Below are 17,557 nucleotides of genomic sequence, written 5' to 3'. Positions count from 1 at the left end.
TTTAAATATTATACTATTCAGCGAGCGTTTAAGATTTGGGTGGTCGTTTTGGTGGCTAGTTAAAAATGCAGACAAAGTTCATTAACATTAGCTCGCCGGCTTGAAGATTTGCCGAGTTCGTTGCGAAAAAACGCTGGTAGGCTGGGTGGTACCAACAAATATAGTTAGTAATTTTTCAAGTTTGTACTCTTCCGTGCCATCACATGTGTGGTTGGAATTCGTGGCCGTTGAAGCTAGATCAGTACCAATATAATGTTCGGCCGCGATGACCAAACGAAGACCACATTCCAATAGCACAATGGCTGTGTGTTACAGCGCGGGAGGCTGGACGAGGTCGCGAAGGAATGAAACTTGCTCGGACTGGCTGGACCGGTTATGGTAATACAGCTGGTTAACGCTCGATTCGACGATAGGAACATGCTTTCGTGCGTTTATCTCGCGGGTTTTAGCGCGATTTCGAAGAAAATCGATGGCCAGGTACTTCACACATGCGAACGCCGTCGTTCGTCAGCCAGTCGGACGGGTGAGTACAGTGCGCTGGTATTAACGAGTTTGCAGGTGAAGCGATTTTGCGGTACTTTCGGCGCGATTCGTGCTACACGGCTACAGGAATTTCCAAATATTGCCTTGAGACTAGAAAGTTTGGCAACGTAGTGACATACAGGCAGGCCAAGTTGAGGCTTGGCTTTTAAAACTGGTTTCCTAACGATCAAGTTCGAAGACTGGCCGAACGCCGATGGGGAAAGCAAAGCAAAACGTCCCACTTGCCAAGCAGTGCGCGTTTGGTCAGTTCTTCAAGTGCGGTCGAAGCCGTTGTTCGATTCTGACTATTTTATTAATCAGTACCACTCTTATATTCTATTCAAATGTAAGCGCCATTAGTTTGTGCGGGATGTGCCGGACTCGAATCATCACGTGCTATTTTGTGTACGAATACAATTAACAAATTCGATACAGTGATCACATCATTTCGGATAATTGGAACTGATATTTTCTTTGGTTATCTAGCTGTATGAGTTCTTCTTTATAACTTCATAAAGCTAGGTTACCGGAGTTAAAACCAGTTTCCATACATCGACATCTACATCGCCGCCCAACCTATAGGTAAAACAAAAATAAAAACCCATACCTGTTTTTCATTCTCAACAGAAACCAGTATTGATATGCTGTGGTTTCGTATCATTAATTTTGGGACGAAATCACGACAAATCATTTATTATAATATCAAAAGTACAGTACTCATTATTATTAAATAAAATTGTACGATCACAGGTACACAACCGGAACTTCGCTCCCAAATAATTGTTAATCTCACTTGATCGGGGTACCGACAATCTCTCTCTAAAACCAAACTATCATTTCATCGTTTTCTCCTTTTAACAACCCACCTGTACACAAATCCTTTGAATTATTAACGAAAATTCGGAATTCTACGTTACACGAAAACGCAGGTGTACACAGTTCTGAAGAATCAAAACTGATCTCATCGTTTACAGTTAGGTTCCTACATATTTCTGTACCTTTCGCAGTACCACTCGCGCAGACTGACAATTTACCTTGATTACTCTTGCAAAACTATAAATTTGGTAATATTTTATGGTAATTATAGCACGTAGGCGGACCAACGACACTGCAGCCATTTAGGTTAGCATGCATAATTACAAATTCTGATTATCGATTTTGTAGCGATCGGCTTTCATCAAGTCAATGAGAGGATTACAGACTCTAAAGAACGTTACAATTTATAATTCAACAGGTCAAAATTTGCAATTATAAATAATTACAACTGGTACTTTTTTTTATTTCGTTAGTGTTAAACGGCCGCAGTCTCATTGCCACTACTTACTGTGGTAAAAACATTTCCATTCTGGAGGTACTCTTCCCGGATTTGGTACCTCGTCTCCCTATTTGGTGTAATGTAATCTTCCATCTGTGCTCTATAACAAAAGTAATTGGGAATTTGTCCTGGAATATGACTGAGTGCGATAGTTATGTCTTGTATGATAGCATGAACTCTTCCGGAGGAGCGTAGTGCAACATCATTATTCCAAAATTTTCTGGTGAATTCCACCAAACTCGTTTCTGTCGTTGAAATAACTACAAAACTAGTTTCAGGATTTGACTTTTTGATGGCATCGAAAACTCGCAGCGTCGCCTCAGAACCGTCTGTCAACTGCGCATCTTTGGTAACAATGACAATTGATCGTGCTATCGGTTTTGTGTTTGAACAATTCGTTTCAATGTATTTATAGTAATGAATTATAGTTTCCAAGCTTCTCCTTAAGGATAACGTGGATGGCCCTGAAACTATGTTACAATTATAAGGACAGTGATAATTAATCGACAAATATGAGTAAATACAGTTGCTCGTCGTCTGTTCTAAATCGGTGAATAATTGAAACAGTTCCCTTGTTACATTTGCCATCCAATTTCCTGATTGCCCGTTTATTACACCAAGTCGGCTGCCATAACGAGACACTTGGATAGCGTCTGATACACCTCTAGAAAAATATTTTTTGTCAGTTATGCCAATAAATGTACATGTATTATAAAAGTTCACGGTTGAATTAATTAAAACGAACGTTTTCTGAATATGTATATAAATTTAAAGGAAATTACTTTATTTGGAATCAAAATTCAAAGATACCAGTTTAGTCAGCAAAGCGTGTAGGTTGTCGCGCGACCAATGTAGGCAAACATTACAAAATAAAGAATGACTCTTATTTTCTGTCTTGTGCATTCAACCTCAGAAAAATCGAGAGAAATAAAATCGACTGCACGCTCTGTATTCATAGCTTCGATGTTATCAGAAATAAATCATGTTTTGATATTTGTGTTGTAGTATTTTTCTTTTTAATAAAATCTCGTGTTAATAACTCCATTTTCTGTGTTTTTATTTTTTCTTACAGGAATCCACTAAGGAAGAAAAATACGTCTTTGATTTTATATCAATAAAAGTGTGTCATTCGTCTGAAAACAATATTTATGATGTGAAGAAACGAGTGTCGAATAAAATTGTGGATTTGTAACTGTAACTTCTCTTATATGCCAGTTTTTTTTTTAATTACTACACATTGTCGACATCTGGGAAGCCGTAAACTGTAGAAAATAGGAAGAAATTAAATTATTATGAAACGCTAATGGTGTTACCATTCAGGAACTGTTGAATAACGGGCTCGTAGTTTTATTACAAAAGTACAGAAATATTTAAACAAACTCTTTGAATTGACATGATTTGCTGAATTAGAAATTTTACTTTCAGATTGTAACATTTTGCTAATTCTAATTTGCTGCAATTTTCCAGCCACCATATGCTACGAAATAACAAGCTATCTAATAAATAAAAGATTTAGCACGAATCTATTCAAGGACTGCACGGATTTTTTGAACCCAATTCTCTTTCACGTTTCAACTATTTTAAAATAAAAGACACACATGATACAGTTTGTTCATTTTTTAACTCGGAATGAAATTCATTTTAGAGTGTTTGTTTATTTAACTAACATTTATTGCAAAATATCTATTTTTAGTGAAATTACATCATGAAGCGTATAGTATTCGTTACGTAAAATTTGTTGCTTTATTTTACATTTGGCGTCTAATTGGAGATACAGGTGACCAAAATATTGTCACGGGAATTTTCCGCGGTTTTCACGAAAATGATTAATAAGTTTTATTTTTAGAATGCACGTACCGCGGTCAGAAGCATTGTTAAGAAATTAGTAGTCAGTCACGGAGTTGTATCACAGTTATTTCAATTTTTGAAACAAATAGTGACAATGTGAGAATTCAATTTGTCGCGCCAATTACGACAGAAACTTACTTTATAATTTGCAATGTTGTGTAGGTGTCGTAGCTGCCATCAAATATCATTATCGCTTCCACTGAAGATTTCATTTGTATTCCATAAATGCTTTCCACTGTGTCGTAAATTTTAGTTATGTTTTCTGTAAGACGCAAGATTATAGTGAGAAGAGCAAAATAGAGACCGACCTGCAACATTTTTGAATTTTTCTGCGGCAATGCCAGCGAGCTCGTCAATTTGTTGAGGATATAAGAAACTATCGTAAATTCCAACGTTTTGTAAAAGTCTCACTGCATTAGCAACCTAAAATCGTCATGATTTTACTGTAAAAACCACAGAATTTTTACCTGCACTTCTAACAGATTTTCTTGTAATAATTTTTGGAGGATGAGTGAACGGTTGCTAACTTTATATTCAGCATTGTTCATTATTCCTCTTTCTGAATAAAACATGTCGATTAATTGAGAAACTCGCATATTGCTAACATCATTGTCTTCCAAGTATCGTGCAATTGCCAATCCTAAAATGAAAGTGATTTTTTTTGTACTTTTCATTTGAAATGCTTTGTACATCGTAGATTTTAGTGATATTGATTATAGCTCGAAGCAAAGAAAGTAAAGTGCGTACCATCAATGCCACCAAGAATGTCACTTTCCGTCATGTCCCAATGGACATTTTGCAGGTAATAAACTCGTGGGAGTAGAGTGTCATTCCAAAATCCGCCACTTCCAATTTCTGTTTGTTTAAGAACAACTGCCGCTAGATCTCCAGCGACTGTAGCCACCCATATGTTGTTAACATGGTTCTTGTTTGTTGTGACAGTCGCGTTTATGTTTGCATTGATGGCTTTCACCACTCGCTGCACAGTTACCCTTGTCTTTTGAAGAGCAGATGCTATAGCTTTGATTAGATGTCCTGCAGATACTGAACCCCATTTTGTATGTATCACACCTTTTTTTACAGGACATCGACTGGTTTCTCCTGTATCTTCCATGGAGTCTCTGGATAAAAAATTAAGTCTGATAATCATCTATAGGTCATACGTACATTTCAAATGGTAAGTTTGTTTGATGGGTACAAGTGGTACTTTCATCTCCTCTTCTTCGAAGATCAACGGTATTCGAGATTAATGTATGAAGAAAGCATAATTCAGAAGGGGTCAATGATTCAAATGGAAAAAGCAAACTTTCACCTGAGGTTAAATAATCCACTAAAAGTCTATATTTGTAAAATTCGTCCCCGGTTGCTCGGAATGGAATTGCCAGACCATTAAAATCTTGGGTTTGTCGGACACCGTCGAAAATGACTCTAAAAATTTTTGTTTAACAATGGAAACTAGATCAGTGCTAAAGTAAATATTTACTAATCTAGAATGTAAGAAGCGGAATTAGAAAAAATCCCTCTCACCCATGCAACATCGACGTACTAAGAATCCTCGCATTAACAAAACTTCCAGGATTTGTCTCAACTTTTTGAATAATTTCCAAAAATGCCTGCAATGTGAGTGGATGCTTAGGTGTCAGATTTGTTTTATTGGTATAACAGTGTTGCAGCAGCGCGGGAATGGCGGATGAAGTTACACCTTTAACATTTTTCACGGATAGCGCTGAAATGAATACATGTAATGAATGCAACTTGTGATGGTATCTTACCAAAAATAAAAAAAACGAGACAGAATGTTATCTGGCACATAACGTTGCTGGTTTCTTCTTTACTGTTGGTATTTGGTTGTGATAACACCTTTATCTAATTCAGATTTATTTGCATTCTAGATTCCGAGATAAAGTAGGGCGAGCAGGTTGGGTTTTATCATAAAACCATTGTTTGTCAAGCGAGGTAAAAATATGGAATTATTGGACGAGCGGGGATTTTGCAGCAAAGCGGAAAAATTTACAGCTCATATTCAAGGAGCACGATTTTATTATTGCCGGTTCAGGACGAGTTATAAATAATAACGAAAATATAAACACTCTTAAAATATTTTATTATAATAATGTAATATAAAAACCTAGTTTTGTACAAATGTTTAACTGTTAACACTGTCATCTTACTCGAAATACATTATTACTATCATTCAACACTTAGAACTTCAAAGCTGCAAACAACAGACAGATAATCATAAAAGTTGCGATGACATTCTGGGTACTGCTGGAACAATGCACGTTCTCCAAATTAATGGAGTACTGAATGTTATCAGGGAACCGACAACCCTTATCTAAAAATTAAAAACCGTACTAAAGCTCAAGTTAAATTTTAAGTACTCACCTGAACAACTGACAGTGTTTGAAGGTACTCCTTGAACCGAAATATAAATTGGATCACATTCGGTCACACTTTGATCGGTACAGAAGCTGCCAATTTCTAATGTCACTTCATTGGACTGCACGTCAGTACAAGACGTATCAGAGGCATTTTTCGGATTCGCGTCTATTCTCGATGTGCATGCGACTAGTTTTCCATTACCTTTTCCTTGGATTTTCAAAACTTGCCCTCCACTGAAGTAATGAGGGGAGATTTTGTGGTAGTTAATTCCCAAAGGTTCCACGTATTGATTGAGTTCGAAGTTTTGTCCACCGTCGCTGCTGAAGGAGGATCCACAAGAAGGATTGACGACGTTTCTTGGTACTGAAAAAATTGAATTAGAGCGAATTTTGGGTAAATGGGTTTTTACATTTCTTGATTCTTTTAATGATGTCGTCTCCGGTCTTTTTAATTTCAGCACTGCTTGGATCGTCGTTGACTGTGAAAATGTCGTTGACAGTACTGCTGACTAAATCATTGTAAGCTGTTCTTGATCCTGGTCCTCCAACAAGGATTCTAAGATCTGCAACAAATGTAAGGAAGATTCTTTTTTTGAAGTGGAGTCGTACCTGGAAGAGATGATCTAAATTCGTTTCTTTTTGAAGCAACATAATCGCTTTGACTTTGCACTGGATTAGTATGAGGCAACATCAAAACAATTGTGGATTGTCCTGTCAAATCTGTTTCGTTGTTCAATTTGGCTTTATATATCCTTTCTGCCGTTTGGATGACTTTCGAATAGTCGAAACCTTTGGGGTCTAAAATTTTGGAATGAAAACTGTTTTAGAGTTTTTAAAACTTACATAAGTCTTGGTGAGTCACATTATAACTGTCGTAGAAATCCAAAATACTTCTTGATTTATTTGCAATGATACCACAGTTAGCACCTTCAAAAATTGTAAACGAACTTTCGTAGTCATTCACATCTATGGCTTCTAAAATGTATGAAATAAGAGGATGAATGACATCATATTGCCATCCTATATCAACAAAAATGAGAATATCTGTAGAGACACGTTCGGTTAAATCATTTTCAGCTGCACATTCTAGATCGTGCAGATTAGCTACAAGAAGAGGTTAAGGCACAAACCACAAATACAATTTTTCTTACAGCTCAAATAGCTCCTAAAAGAATCAACAATTGATTGGGACAAAGAAGGAAACTTTTGCTCAGGAATCGTGTACAACAATTGTGAAACATCGTCTAACATTTTGCTGAAACCAATGGTTTGGTTTACCAATTTACTGTTGGACACTAAATCTTTTGTCAAATCTTTACGATTACACGCTCTTGCGGAATCATTGAAGACACCCCTGCTGTAGTAGAGATCCAAAATTTGGGAAACTTTAATATTGCTAAACTTTGATTTCCACTCATCTATGCTGAGAGACATAAAGAGACCATCAAGACTACCACGAATTTCGGCATCTGTCAGAAGAGATCTGTCCCTTTCATTTGATTCCAAAAAATAATATTTAGGTTCAACTGTGCTGTTCCATCCTCCACCATTTCCGACAGTTTTTGAATCTCCAGGCTGGTTAATGCCCGCTTCAGCTAGCTCTCCTATTAAAATTATAAAAAAAGATTTGCAAACACAATATTACACTAGTGGTGTATAATTAGTTGCATACCTGCAAGAGTACTCGCATAAGATGATTCGACTCGAATACCCTCGCTTGTGATTGGATTAGGTTGAAATCCTGCTGCAATTCCGCTAATCAAAATACCAGCTTTCACTGCACCCCATTTGGTGCTAATCACTCCGCTTTCAATAGGACAGGTACTTTTTTCGTCGTTAACTTCGTTAAGTTCAGATTGTCGCTTCGTCCTCAATGTGTACCGTCCAGTTCTTCTACAGACCTGATTTTCGTCTCCTCGATTTTGGAACTCAATTGTACTCGAAATCATATAATGCAAAGAACACTAAAACTTTCAATCAAACAACACTAACAAAAAAAATAGTAGTACCCCTTCCAGATGAGTTAGACTGTCGTTATTAAAATTGACTGCATTTCCCGGTGTGATTTTTGTCAATTGAATTCGATTTTTCGCCGCCTCTGTTCCTTTGGGACTGTATGGTAGTAAATCGCCAACATCTACGGTAGTTCTTAACGGTTTTCTAATACCGTCCTGTCGAAACCTAAATAGACTTATGAAGTGTTTAACAGCAAACGATTGATTTTACCTGTGAAGAAGGGAAATTGCGATTTCCCGCGCGTCTAGATTTGGATTACCCTGTTCCACCTTGCGGATAAGCTCAACTAGAACGTTAATAGTCGACGGTAACCGGAAATCTCTCGTAACGTAACGTGTGGTGTTGTAGCACTCTTGTAAAGAAGCTGCGACGTTGGTGGCAGCATTGTCTTGGCAGTTACCGAAATAGAGTAAGGAAAATATGAAGAAAAGCCTCAACATCGTTTCCTACAAGTTATTCAGGTCAGAACTTTGACAGATTGATAAGAGAATCTGATAAGTAACAGCAAATAGTAGAGGTACTAAATGGTTATCGCCACGGGTGTCTGACAAAGCAAATAATTTTTAAAGATATGTTTTATCGAAAATTAGTTGACAGTGAGTCATTTTCCCCGAAATTGTCTTGCGAAATTACAGCCGAAAGGTGGTATTGATTTGATGGAACCCAAAGCGGGTTTTTAGAGGTACAATTTGCAAAACCTTGGGTCGTGGTTAAGGCGTGTGCTTTGATGACAAAATGAGTCATTCTGTCGTTATTTTTCAAGTTTGATAGATAAACACTAAAGCTTGACAAGTTGTCACCACAAAGAGTTGGATTCTGGTACTTACCATTGTTTTGGTTGCTGCATTAATTGGAGGTGACTGAATTTAGGTGTATGCACCTGTAGTACTGACAAAATCTGAGGCAAATATTTCAGATATGATGATAAGATAAAACTTTCATTATTCAAGATCAATATTTGCAGAGATAACTGATGTAATGCAAGGTAGAAAATGAGTTCAACAGTTTTTATTTATACGAGTATCTACAGAAATAAATTAATAATTTGATTACAGTTTTTAGTTTCTAGGAATTTTTTGTATATGGTGTGACTCATTGGTGCTTGGAAGTTTAGTGGAAGTTTTCGTGTTTTGGTCTAAATCTTCAACGTCGCTGATGTCCGAAGCTACTTCGTCGATACGCACATGTATCTTCCCTTCGTCCAGAACGGAATTAGCGCGACCAAAGCTAAGTCTCGCGTGCTTTTGGGCATAACTATTAAAAGCTTCAGCTAAATCTGGGTTAATGTCTTCTAAAGGAGTGTCTCCAGGCCTTATGTAAACAGGAACGAATCCCGGCAAAGCTGGGATGAATTGTCGTGCGACTTTGTTAACAACTGGAGCCGCCTCTGTAATTAGTAATGTGTGATTATTTTAACACTGTATGATGTCTAAACAACGTACCGACATTGTGAGCGGCGATGAGAAAGATAGCGAAAATCTCCAATATCCGGGAGAACATATTAACTCGTATTGAAGAACGAACAGCCACACAGAGATACACTGAATGACTGGCCATTGACTCGAAGAATACCTTTTATATGCCTTCATCTTGTTTAACGTGCGAATCTACTTTGAGCTTAATCCTGAATTTCCTGTTCCTGAAACATATTTTGCATCAAGTACAATTTAATCAATACACTAACGGGGCTTTAACCTAATTGCAAATCTTTCTTTCCACATTTCAACTGCCGCCCACATTTCAGAAACGACATCTATTGTCCCCGTCTTCAGTTTTTTCATGATCAATAACTTGAGCTTCGTGCAAAAACTTAAAATGAATTTGATAACAAGAGATTTTAGATAATCTTGTGCAGATTGCATTGCTCTGAGGGCAAAGTTCCCGTGTCAAAGGTGCTTTTATGTTGAGTGCAAGCGCAACACACTCCCGAGACCTCTAGTCGTTACCATGGTTATGTTCTGTGTTTTCCACGGTCCCAGAAGGCAATTTTCACTCGACAACTGATATTACAAAGCTTTGAAATAAATTCGGCAATGCCATCGAACGCATCAGATTGTTATAATTAGTTCATCAGCTGTGAGCTTTTGCTAAATACAAAAGCTCCAACCCCTAAAAATAGATCCACTATATTTACTATAAATATCAATTTTCCATCCACGAGTTCAATTAAAACGCTAACGAGCACAAGTTTTCAATGAATCACTTACACGTGGGGGTCATCTTTCAAGTTAAAAGAAACTCACATTACTCGTTTCAAATACGTCTTCATTAACTACCTAATAAAGAATTTGCCTAGTAATTTCGAAGGAAAATTATAGAAAGTCATAATTATATGATTCATTTAGTAATATTCAATCCTTTTTAATATTTTTATTTTAGACAATGTTCATAATTTTGATATTTAATAATACTGCGATGACGAGGGGCACCTTGACTCTCATTAAGAATGACCTAACCGGAGGTAGCTATAGCACGATATTTCAAGGCAAAATACCATAAAATATACGTATTCGTGATTCTTACGAAATTTGAAGACATGACCGATAAAAAATGCACAACAGGTCAAATTTTACTAAAAAAAAATTCTGTGACTAAGTTTTACCTGTAATGTCATAAATGCGTCATCTCAGCTATACATTATAATCACGATAAGACGATAAGATAACAGTTCCTATTGATCTTGTTTTCAGAATTCTAAATTTTTGTTCTTTGGTCTAATCCCCGAGCGCAGGAAAGTTAAAATATAATAAATAAATATTCAATACTAAGATTTCCCGTCCAAAAATAAAAGACGATCTTTTAGTATTAGTTTCCTTTTTCCAGAGCTCTCAGGAAATGCATTACCGTTGCTTGAATATTCTCGACAATTTTGGTTTGAAGTAGGTTAAGTACGTTGCAACTTTTATATTGCCCGTCTATTTTTATCCTCTTCCTTAAAACAAGATTAGAGAAGTTTAAACTTAATTGTTTACGTTCTCTGTATAAAATATGTATATTAGATTAGCCGAACAAAACAATTTCGCACTTTTCGAATATCATCAACTATAGGTAAATCTAACTAGCTGAATTTCCATAGAATTGCCTAACCCTGCACAACTTAATTAAAATTGTTCTCTATAAAGCTAAGCGAAGCAAAGCCTGTCAGTTTACAGGATGATGCCGTACACTTCAAAGGGTTACTTTCCCTTTCTATTAACATAACATTCTGTCACATAATGAGTACTTTAATTAAACTAATTGTCTATTTATTTTTATTCCAAATAACAGTTTTCGAAAAATGATTTTATTCAGTATCATAAATATATTTTTTATTTTAATTGGTGCCAAGATAATTTTAGTTCATGAATATTAATTAAGTCACCGAAGAACGGTAGACTGTGCCATTTCCAAACAGTGGATATCTGTAAAAATATAATTGGCAGTTTTTAAACTTCGAAGTTTTAACAAAATATCGTGTTCCTAATTGGACAATATTTTTTTGGATGCGATGTCAAACTGTATGACCATGACAAGGTAAACAGTCACTGCCCCCACAATCTAAAATAAAATAGTAATTAGTACCGTTAGGTTATGATTTATTTATTATTCCTACTTTTGGTAAACAAGATTTTCCAGTTCGCGTGACACTAAAATTACTTACAGTGTGAAACAACGAGCCATCAATAGTGAAAAAGCCACCAGCGTTAAACTGAATCTTCGTGTGGATCAGTTGAAGAGATAATAAATTCACCTACAATCAAATCGAATTACTATCATTCCACAAACAATAAAATTTACTTTTTTCATCAATAAAACATTGGATTTAATTGGTATTCGATATAGTAACTTCTTGGTTTGTTTGACTTCCGATATAGTCATTTCACAAACTACCACAGTGGTTAAGTTTTCAATAACACTGATAACAATACAAATCAATGGTAGCAATATATCCAAAAAAGTACTCGGGACGACTATTTTACCCTCATAAATCACCCCGAATATGCAAAAATAGATGCAACAAAAGATACTGATGAAGTGATTGGCCATTTTCATCAATAATGGCACTGAAAAAACGGTTTGAATGTCGTCGTATGTTAGAACAACTTCGTTGTAAATCACTTGCGTCAATTTCAACACATTCCCATAAACTTCATCAGTTCGTTTATGTTCTCTCGATATCTGCTTTATATTTTGATTGAGTATAACAAGTTTGTGTCTTAAAATAAGAACAAAGGCACAAAACTGCATCAAAGCAACTTGTGTCATTTTGCTGGGTGTAAAAAGAACAATCCATCGATAGAAACATTGCCAAGGTGACTCCGCACACTGCCACAAAAAATTTATAAGAAAGGAAACCCACAGGAGGACTACAAACGAGATTTCACAAAAGACAAATAGACGGATTTTTGTGTATGGTTGCCACAATCCCACTTGCTTGAGGTTTTTATCAATTTTCTGGAGCTTCTCCACCGCTCCGACTATTCGATTTTGATAGAACAAGCAGAAAATTAAGGTAACAATCCCTGACACATTGTTACTAACATTGAAAAGAATATTAGCGATTTCTGTCACTACGTTTAGTTGGGTGGAAATGCTGGTGGTGGTGATTGTCACGTACACTACAAGAACTGAGAAAATGATAGCCGCGACGTCGCATAATTTTGCAAAGATGTCGCGGAGTGTTGAATGAGAAGCATTCATTGATTTTGGACATAATAAAAAAATGTTGCATAAAAACCAAGTGTACTTCAACACATTTGTGACCGTGTCTCTTGACATCGTTTACTTTAAATGGGAATTGTTGTTCTCTTGATTAAATCAATACAGATTTACAGTGAATTATTTATGAATGTTGGATTGTTAATCATAGTAGAGACAACGTATAATTTACTATAATAGTCATTGCTTCCACAAAATCAATTTCATTAGAATTCACTTAGTGAAATAAAACCACAGTTTAATTAGGTAGATTATGCTACGTGCGCCAATTTAAAGCCAGTAACACAAATACGCATTTAGTTTACATACTTAATACAACATCAAAGACGGTAGTAAATGATACGGAGCTGGGATTCTCTGTGGTCTAGTTGAGGAAATTTTGACCAAGCTTTGAGATGAAATTATGTTTTAGCCGATTATTAAAATATTATGTTTCAACACGACACAGCTCTTCAAAGGATACAGCACCACATTCACACTGTAGAGAAATATGTAGATTACATTGTCTTTTGTTCTAGTATTTTAACGATTTAAAATTTTCATGGTTAAAAGAATCAACAAAGCGACGATCTGTGACTAATTATCTCACTATTGTTCACCAATTTTCAAGAGGACCTTCTAGAGACTGCGAAAAATTTAATTAACACACTTCATTTTTATATACTTTTATTAAAGATCTGAAAAATTATCATTCAGTTGAAATATATAATTTAAGAATCTTTGCACGGATGCTTCTTGTTTATAATCTCAATGGGAAGTCCGCTGAGATCACTTATTTCACCTTGACTTTCAGACTTTAGTCTCTATTTAAAGACTTTAAAAATATATATTTAGATATCAATTAGTAGCCGAAAAAGTGATATCGCACAATATAAATTTTATATAATATATAATTGTGTTAGCTCTACGCAGTAGAATTTGCAGGCTTTCCTGTAGAGTTTTCAGTTTTTTTCTTCTTGGGCTCAAATTGGATTCTGGCTTCATCTACGAGCTTCATACAATCCTTTTTGTCATTTTTCACCAAACAATCAACAGTTTTGTACAATGCAGCGAGTTGTTTTTCACTTGTCTCTCTGTAAGTCTCGCCAAACCAGTTAGCTGGGTTCCAATTAGAAGTCTGAAAATCAAAAGTTCTGGCTTCGGAAACTTCAGTTTCAGAAGACGGAATACCTGTAAAAATTAAGTGTTAAATAATCACGTTTTTTTTTATTATAACCGCAGCACGTCGGGTTTTGTGGTTTGTTAAATTCCTTCTAAGAATCGGAAATTCGAAATAAAACTTACCAAATATCCCCGTGGCGAATAGTAAACAAGCAAGCACTGTAACACCCGACATTTTTAACTGATTGTGATGAAAAAACGTTTGCGTTTATTTATACCCTTTAAAATGTGTATTTAATGTTGTTTTAATGTATCGATAAAAATATATTGAACCTCCACCGTTTGCTTCTCAAATCTAATCAATAGGGTTATGCACTAGAGTTAATGACTTTGGCCATTACGTTTCTGCATTTTTGAACAGAGTGAAATTCTTGAAGAATTTCTGGTAAACTACAACAGTGTATTTTGGAAATTACTAAATTTGAAAAAAAACTGTTGGTTTTACAGAGCCAAATTGTTTAAATTTGGATTATTTTGAGTTAGATTTTTTATTCTTTGCCAGTGGTTACCTCAAAAGTGTTTTGTTTACTAGTGAAACTGAATTTATGCTCGCAATGACATTGTGGATTGTCCAATGAGGGCATTTGGTCATTTTTCGTAATAACTTTAGGTAACTTTTTCATTATTTCATTTCTAATTTCAGTTTGGTCTACAAAGCAAGTCGGCACCTTACGAACCAATCAATATAAAAATTGCTCCTTTTGAGAGTCTCATTTCCGCTCAAAAGAATTTGCCCACACTTTTTTTAAGTAACTCCAAAATAATATCTTTCTTCCGCTTTTGTTTGGCGTTTTATGTTTTCATGTTTATATACTTCATTGATGTTAACAGCATTTTTTTTCTTTTTTTGATGTTTTAGAAAATATCATTTTTTTTATTTTTTAATGTACTTTTAAAAATTTTGAAAAAGTCATCGTTGTACATATTTTCACAATCCATCAGCTTATACAGGGTGTCCCAAACCTCGTGACCCAGAGAAAAAAGGCTTATAGAGGCAACAATTCTGAAACAAACATTTTTTTGCTTAAAAAATAATCGAGTTAAGACGAAAAAACGGTAGCCAATCCCGAAGCAGAACAGTATTTGAAAATTGGTAACTATGGACACATACTCTCATTCATTGGCTAGATGAACATTACACTCTCGTTGCCTAGGATATTTTAGTCCATCTCTAGAATAAGCTTCTGGAATTGGTTGTTAATTTTTTATCCTTTCTCGAATACTATTAAACTTAGTCAATTTTTGTTTGAAAATTTACCATCTGTATTTCTGTCGGTACCCTTCCTTGCTCTATGAGTCATGAGTTCTGGGACACCTGTAGATGCAAAAACTAAAGTGTTGATGAACGTTTATCAATTTTTAAATATCTTGAAGGTCTTTGACAACAAAACTTCTTTAATTTGTGGTTGCGGAAGTTTATTGTTCAAGTTTTTCTCAAAAAATTAGTGACAGTTTTGTACAGAAATGGTGAAGAAAGTTAAGTTAAGGTGTTCTCTTACCACAGAATCAGCAGAAATAACCGCGAAATCGCAAAAGAATTAATAATATTTTTAAGTGAGCAAATACTTTTGAGCGGTAGTGTATTTCAAACAAATTAATTTAACGTTTTTTGTTCAAATTGTTTTTACAGTTTTTGGGAAACATTTTTAAATTTAGTCCCATAAGCGTCGAATAACGAGAAACCCGGGGGGGTTTGCCCCATTTGAATTTCGATTTTGTTTTTACAGAAATATTATCTACAGCAGTGTTTGCACTTTATTTGGGTTCACCCTGTATGAATGTATTACTGGGTACGTAACAAAATGTATGTATGTAATTATACAGGGTCCGGCAACACTTGTGTCCACCCCTAAAATCGTTTTTAATTTTAAAGATAAAATTTTGAAAATTCGTTCACAGTTGACAAAGCTCTAGAAGCTGACCCAAAAATTTGTTTTTTATCACTGATAGTTTTGGCGTCGCGACGCTTTAAAAATGTAATTTTTAGTTAATTGTGAGGGTTTGTGATATCAACCCCTAATTTAATTTTTTTTCAATATTAAGGTTTTAAAAATATTTCAGTTGTCATTTTAGATTTAATGCAAATTGTCTTCAAAATTTGAGAAAAAAATGCTGTTTTATCAAGTTATGTAGTTTCTAATTTCATTAGGTCAAAATTGGGAACTACGTTTACACCCATCTGTCAACATCTTGTGTCACAAATGACATCTCTGCTTTGGTTCGCTTTAAATTGTAACAAACGTCTTACTTGGTAAAATTGTCGCTTTGTCGATATTAATTAACGATTTCTGGTGTCCAGAACGTGCAACATGCCCGAGTTAATCAAAATTAACCTTTATAAGAGTGAATGAAGTGACTTTTGAAATTTTGGTGTAAACGTAGTGTGCCACTGCGCTCTCATAATTTTGAAAACTAACTTGATAAAACAGCGTTTTTTTCGCAAATTTTAAACACAATTTGCATTAGATTTAAAATAAAAACTCAGATATTTGTATCACAGTTATGTTGAAAAAAAATTGAATTCGCGAATATTTCCGCAAAAACTCAAAAATCGCTAAAAATTATACTTCTTAGGCGTCGCGACGCCAACCAGACCGTGATAAAAAACAAATGTTTGCGTCAGCTTCCAGAGCTTTGTCAACTATGAGTGTATGCAAATTTCTAAAATTTTATCTTTAAAATTAAAGACGATTTTAGAGGTGGACACACGTGTTGCCGGACCCTGTATGTTAAAACATACAAGGTGTTTATAAATGTTTCTAGCATCAAGCGTGGCTTTGGAATTTCTGTCGTACACTATTTTGCCGCTTTGTTTTCATAATGAATATAACTATCTTGAAAATTATTTATAATGTTACTTACTTCAATGACGTTTTAGGTACGGTTTTGTGCCGTAGTTTTCGATTTTCAGGTTTTAAATTACAACAGGAACAGTTTATTTCTCAAAACTTACTTTGCTTCATGTTTGAGGTTAACTGCAATTGTCAGTTGACAAATCGAAACTCACATTTGTAATGAGCGGCAAATTTCTTTGACATTTCATAGCCACCCTTGATGCTAGAAACATTTATAAACACCTTGTATATCATAAACAATATACAAACAAAACCAAATACAATGAACATAAAAAATATATTTAAAGTGAGGCACGTCTTTTTTTATTGAAACTTCCTGGTACGGTTTCGTAATGTAATGTTTCCATCGAATCACACGTAGATCTAATAAACTCGAAAGTGAAAATAACGCCTAAACTGTGGGTGATTTTTTGTTATAAGTGAATTTTATACAGTTGACTAGACAAAATTTGGGACTACTAAAAAAAATTTATTAATTTCATTTTTCAGCTTTTCACAACTGACCTAAACCATTGATGGCTGGCTAATTTAGAAATTTCAATTTTTTGTAGAACGCCGAGAATGTGTGATTTGAGGTCAATTCTGTTCATTGCAAATGAAAAAATCGAAATATCTGTCGTATTATTTAACTCGATGACACTGTAATCTCTCAAGGTAAATTTTTGACGGTTTCACTAGCTGCTTCATATCCAATTTATTTTTATTCAATACTTAAACTTGACATCTCGATAACCTTTGTCTGCATTATAACTTTCTCAATT

At 35.1% G+C, this 17,557-nt stretch overlaps 4 protein-coding genes and 1 long non-coding RNA gene across 7 annotated transcripts; all 5 read right to left on the bottom strand.

The window, feature by feature from the left end:
* Positions 1-1,199: 1,199 nt before the first annotated feature.
* On the bottom strand, positions 1,200-5,572 carry LOC148167620 (uncharacterized). 2 transcript variants are annotated; one of them, XM_088047427.1, is made up of 11 exons: positions 5,458-5,572; positions 5,213-5,411; positions 4,853-5,113; positions 4,433-4,806; positions 4,153-4,325; positions 3,994-4,108; positions 3,824-3,947; positions 2,362-2,501; positions 1,847-2,307; positions 1,389-1,575; positions 1,200-1,341 (listed from the first exon to the last, which is right to left on the bottom strand). In XM_088047427.1, the coding sequence occupies exons 1-11, from the start codon at positions 5,495-5,497 to the stop codon at positions 1,217-1,219; spliced, it is 2,199 nt and encodes a 732-aa protein (XP_087903553.1). In that variant the 5' UTR covers positions 5,498-5,572; the 3' UTR covers positions 1,200-1,216. The 2 variants fall into 2 exon arrangements, with proteins under 2 accessions (XP_087903553.1, XP_087903552.1); XM_088047426.1 differs by having other exon boundaries at positions 1,847-2,501.
* A 196-nt stretch (positions 5,573-5,768) lies between these two features.
* On the bottom strand, positions 5,769-9,017 carry LOC148167619 (uncharacterized). Its single transcript, XM_088047419.1, has 10 exons — positions 8,910-9,017; positions 8,293-8,528; positions 8,076-8,247; positions 7,739-8,030; positions 7,218-7,670; positions 6,910-7,170; positions 6,676-6,864; positions 6,477-6,629; positions 6,071-6,430; positions 5,769-6,020 (listed from the first exon to the last, which is right to left on the bottom strand). Exons 1-10 carry the CDS (start codon positions 8,910-8,912, stop codon positions 5,887-5,889), a joined length of 2,253 nt encoding a protein of 750 aa, XP_087903545.1. The 5' UTR covers positions 8,913-9,017; the 3' UTR covers positions 5,769-5,886.
* A 58-nt stretch (positions 9,018-9,075) lies between these two features.
* On the bottom strand, positions 9,076-9,680 carry LOC148167618 (uncharacterized). The gene is made up of 2 exons (XM_088047596.1): positions 9,525-9,680; positions 9,076-9,469 (listed from the first exon to the last, which is right to left on the bottom strand). The coding sequence occupies exons 1-2, from the start codon at positions 9,637-9,639 to the stop codon at positions 9,141-9,143; spliced, it is 444 nt and encodes a 147-aa protein (XP_087903722.1). The 5' UTR covers positions 9,640-9,680; the 3' UTR covers positions 9,076-9,140.
* On the bottom strand, positions 9,635-12,856 carry LOC148167616 (uncharacterized). Of its 2 annotated transcripts, none has more exons than XR_015770881.1 (2): positions 9,778-10,178; positions 9,635-9,721 (listed from the first exon to the last, which is right to left on the bottom strand). It is a non-coding gene; the product is annotated as an uncharacterized LOC148167616 (long non-coding RNA). The 2 variants fall into 2 exon arrangements; XR_015770880.1 differs by lacking the exon at positions 9,778-10,178 and adding an exon at positions 12,604-12,856 and having other exon boundaries at positions 9,655-9,721.
* LOC148167617 (uncharacterized) lies at positions 11,416-12,593 on the bottom strand. The gene is made up of 4 exons (XM_088048019.1): positions 12,590-12,593; positions 12,433-12,539; positions 11,860-12,387; positions 11,416-11,812 (listed from the first exon to the last, which is right to left on the bottom strand). Exons 1-4 carry the CDS (start codon positions 12,591-12,593, stop codon positions 11,651-11,653), a joined length of 801 nt encoding a protein of 266 aa, XP_087904145.1. The 3' UTR covers positions 11,416-11,650.
* Positions 12,857-17,557: the final 4,701 nt, after the last annotated feature.

The sequence above is a fragment of the Gnatocerus cornutus genome, chromosome 10 (assembly GCF_029298725.1).
Source record: "Gnatocerus cornutus isolate USDA-ARS CGAHR chromosome 10, icGnaCorn1.1, whole genome shotgun sequence".
Classification (NCBI taxonomy): domain Eukaryota; kingdom Metazoa; phylum Arthropoda; class Insecta; order Coleoptera; family Tenebrionidae; genus Gnatocerus; species Gnatocerus cornutus.
Note: the sequence above shows the minus strand (reverse complement) of the source record. Positions and strands in the feature narration are given on the sequence as shown.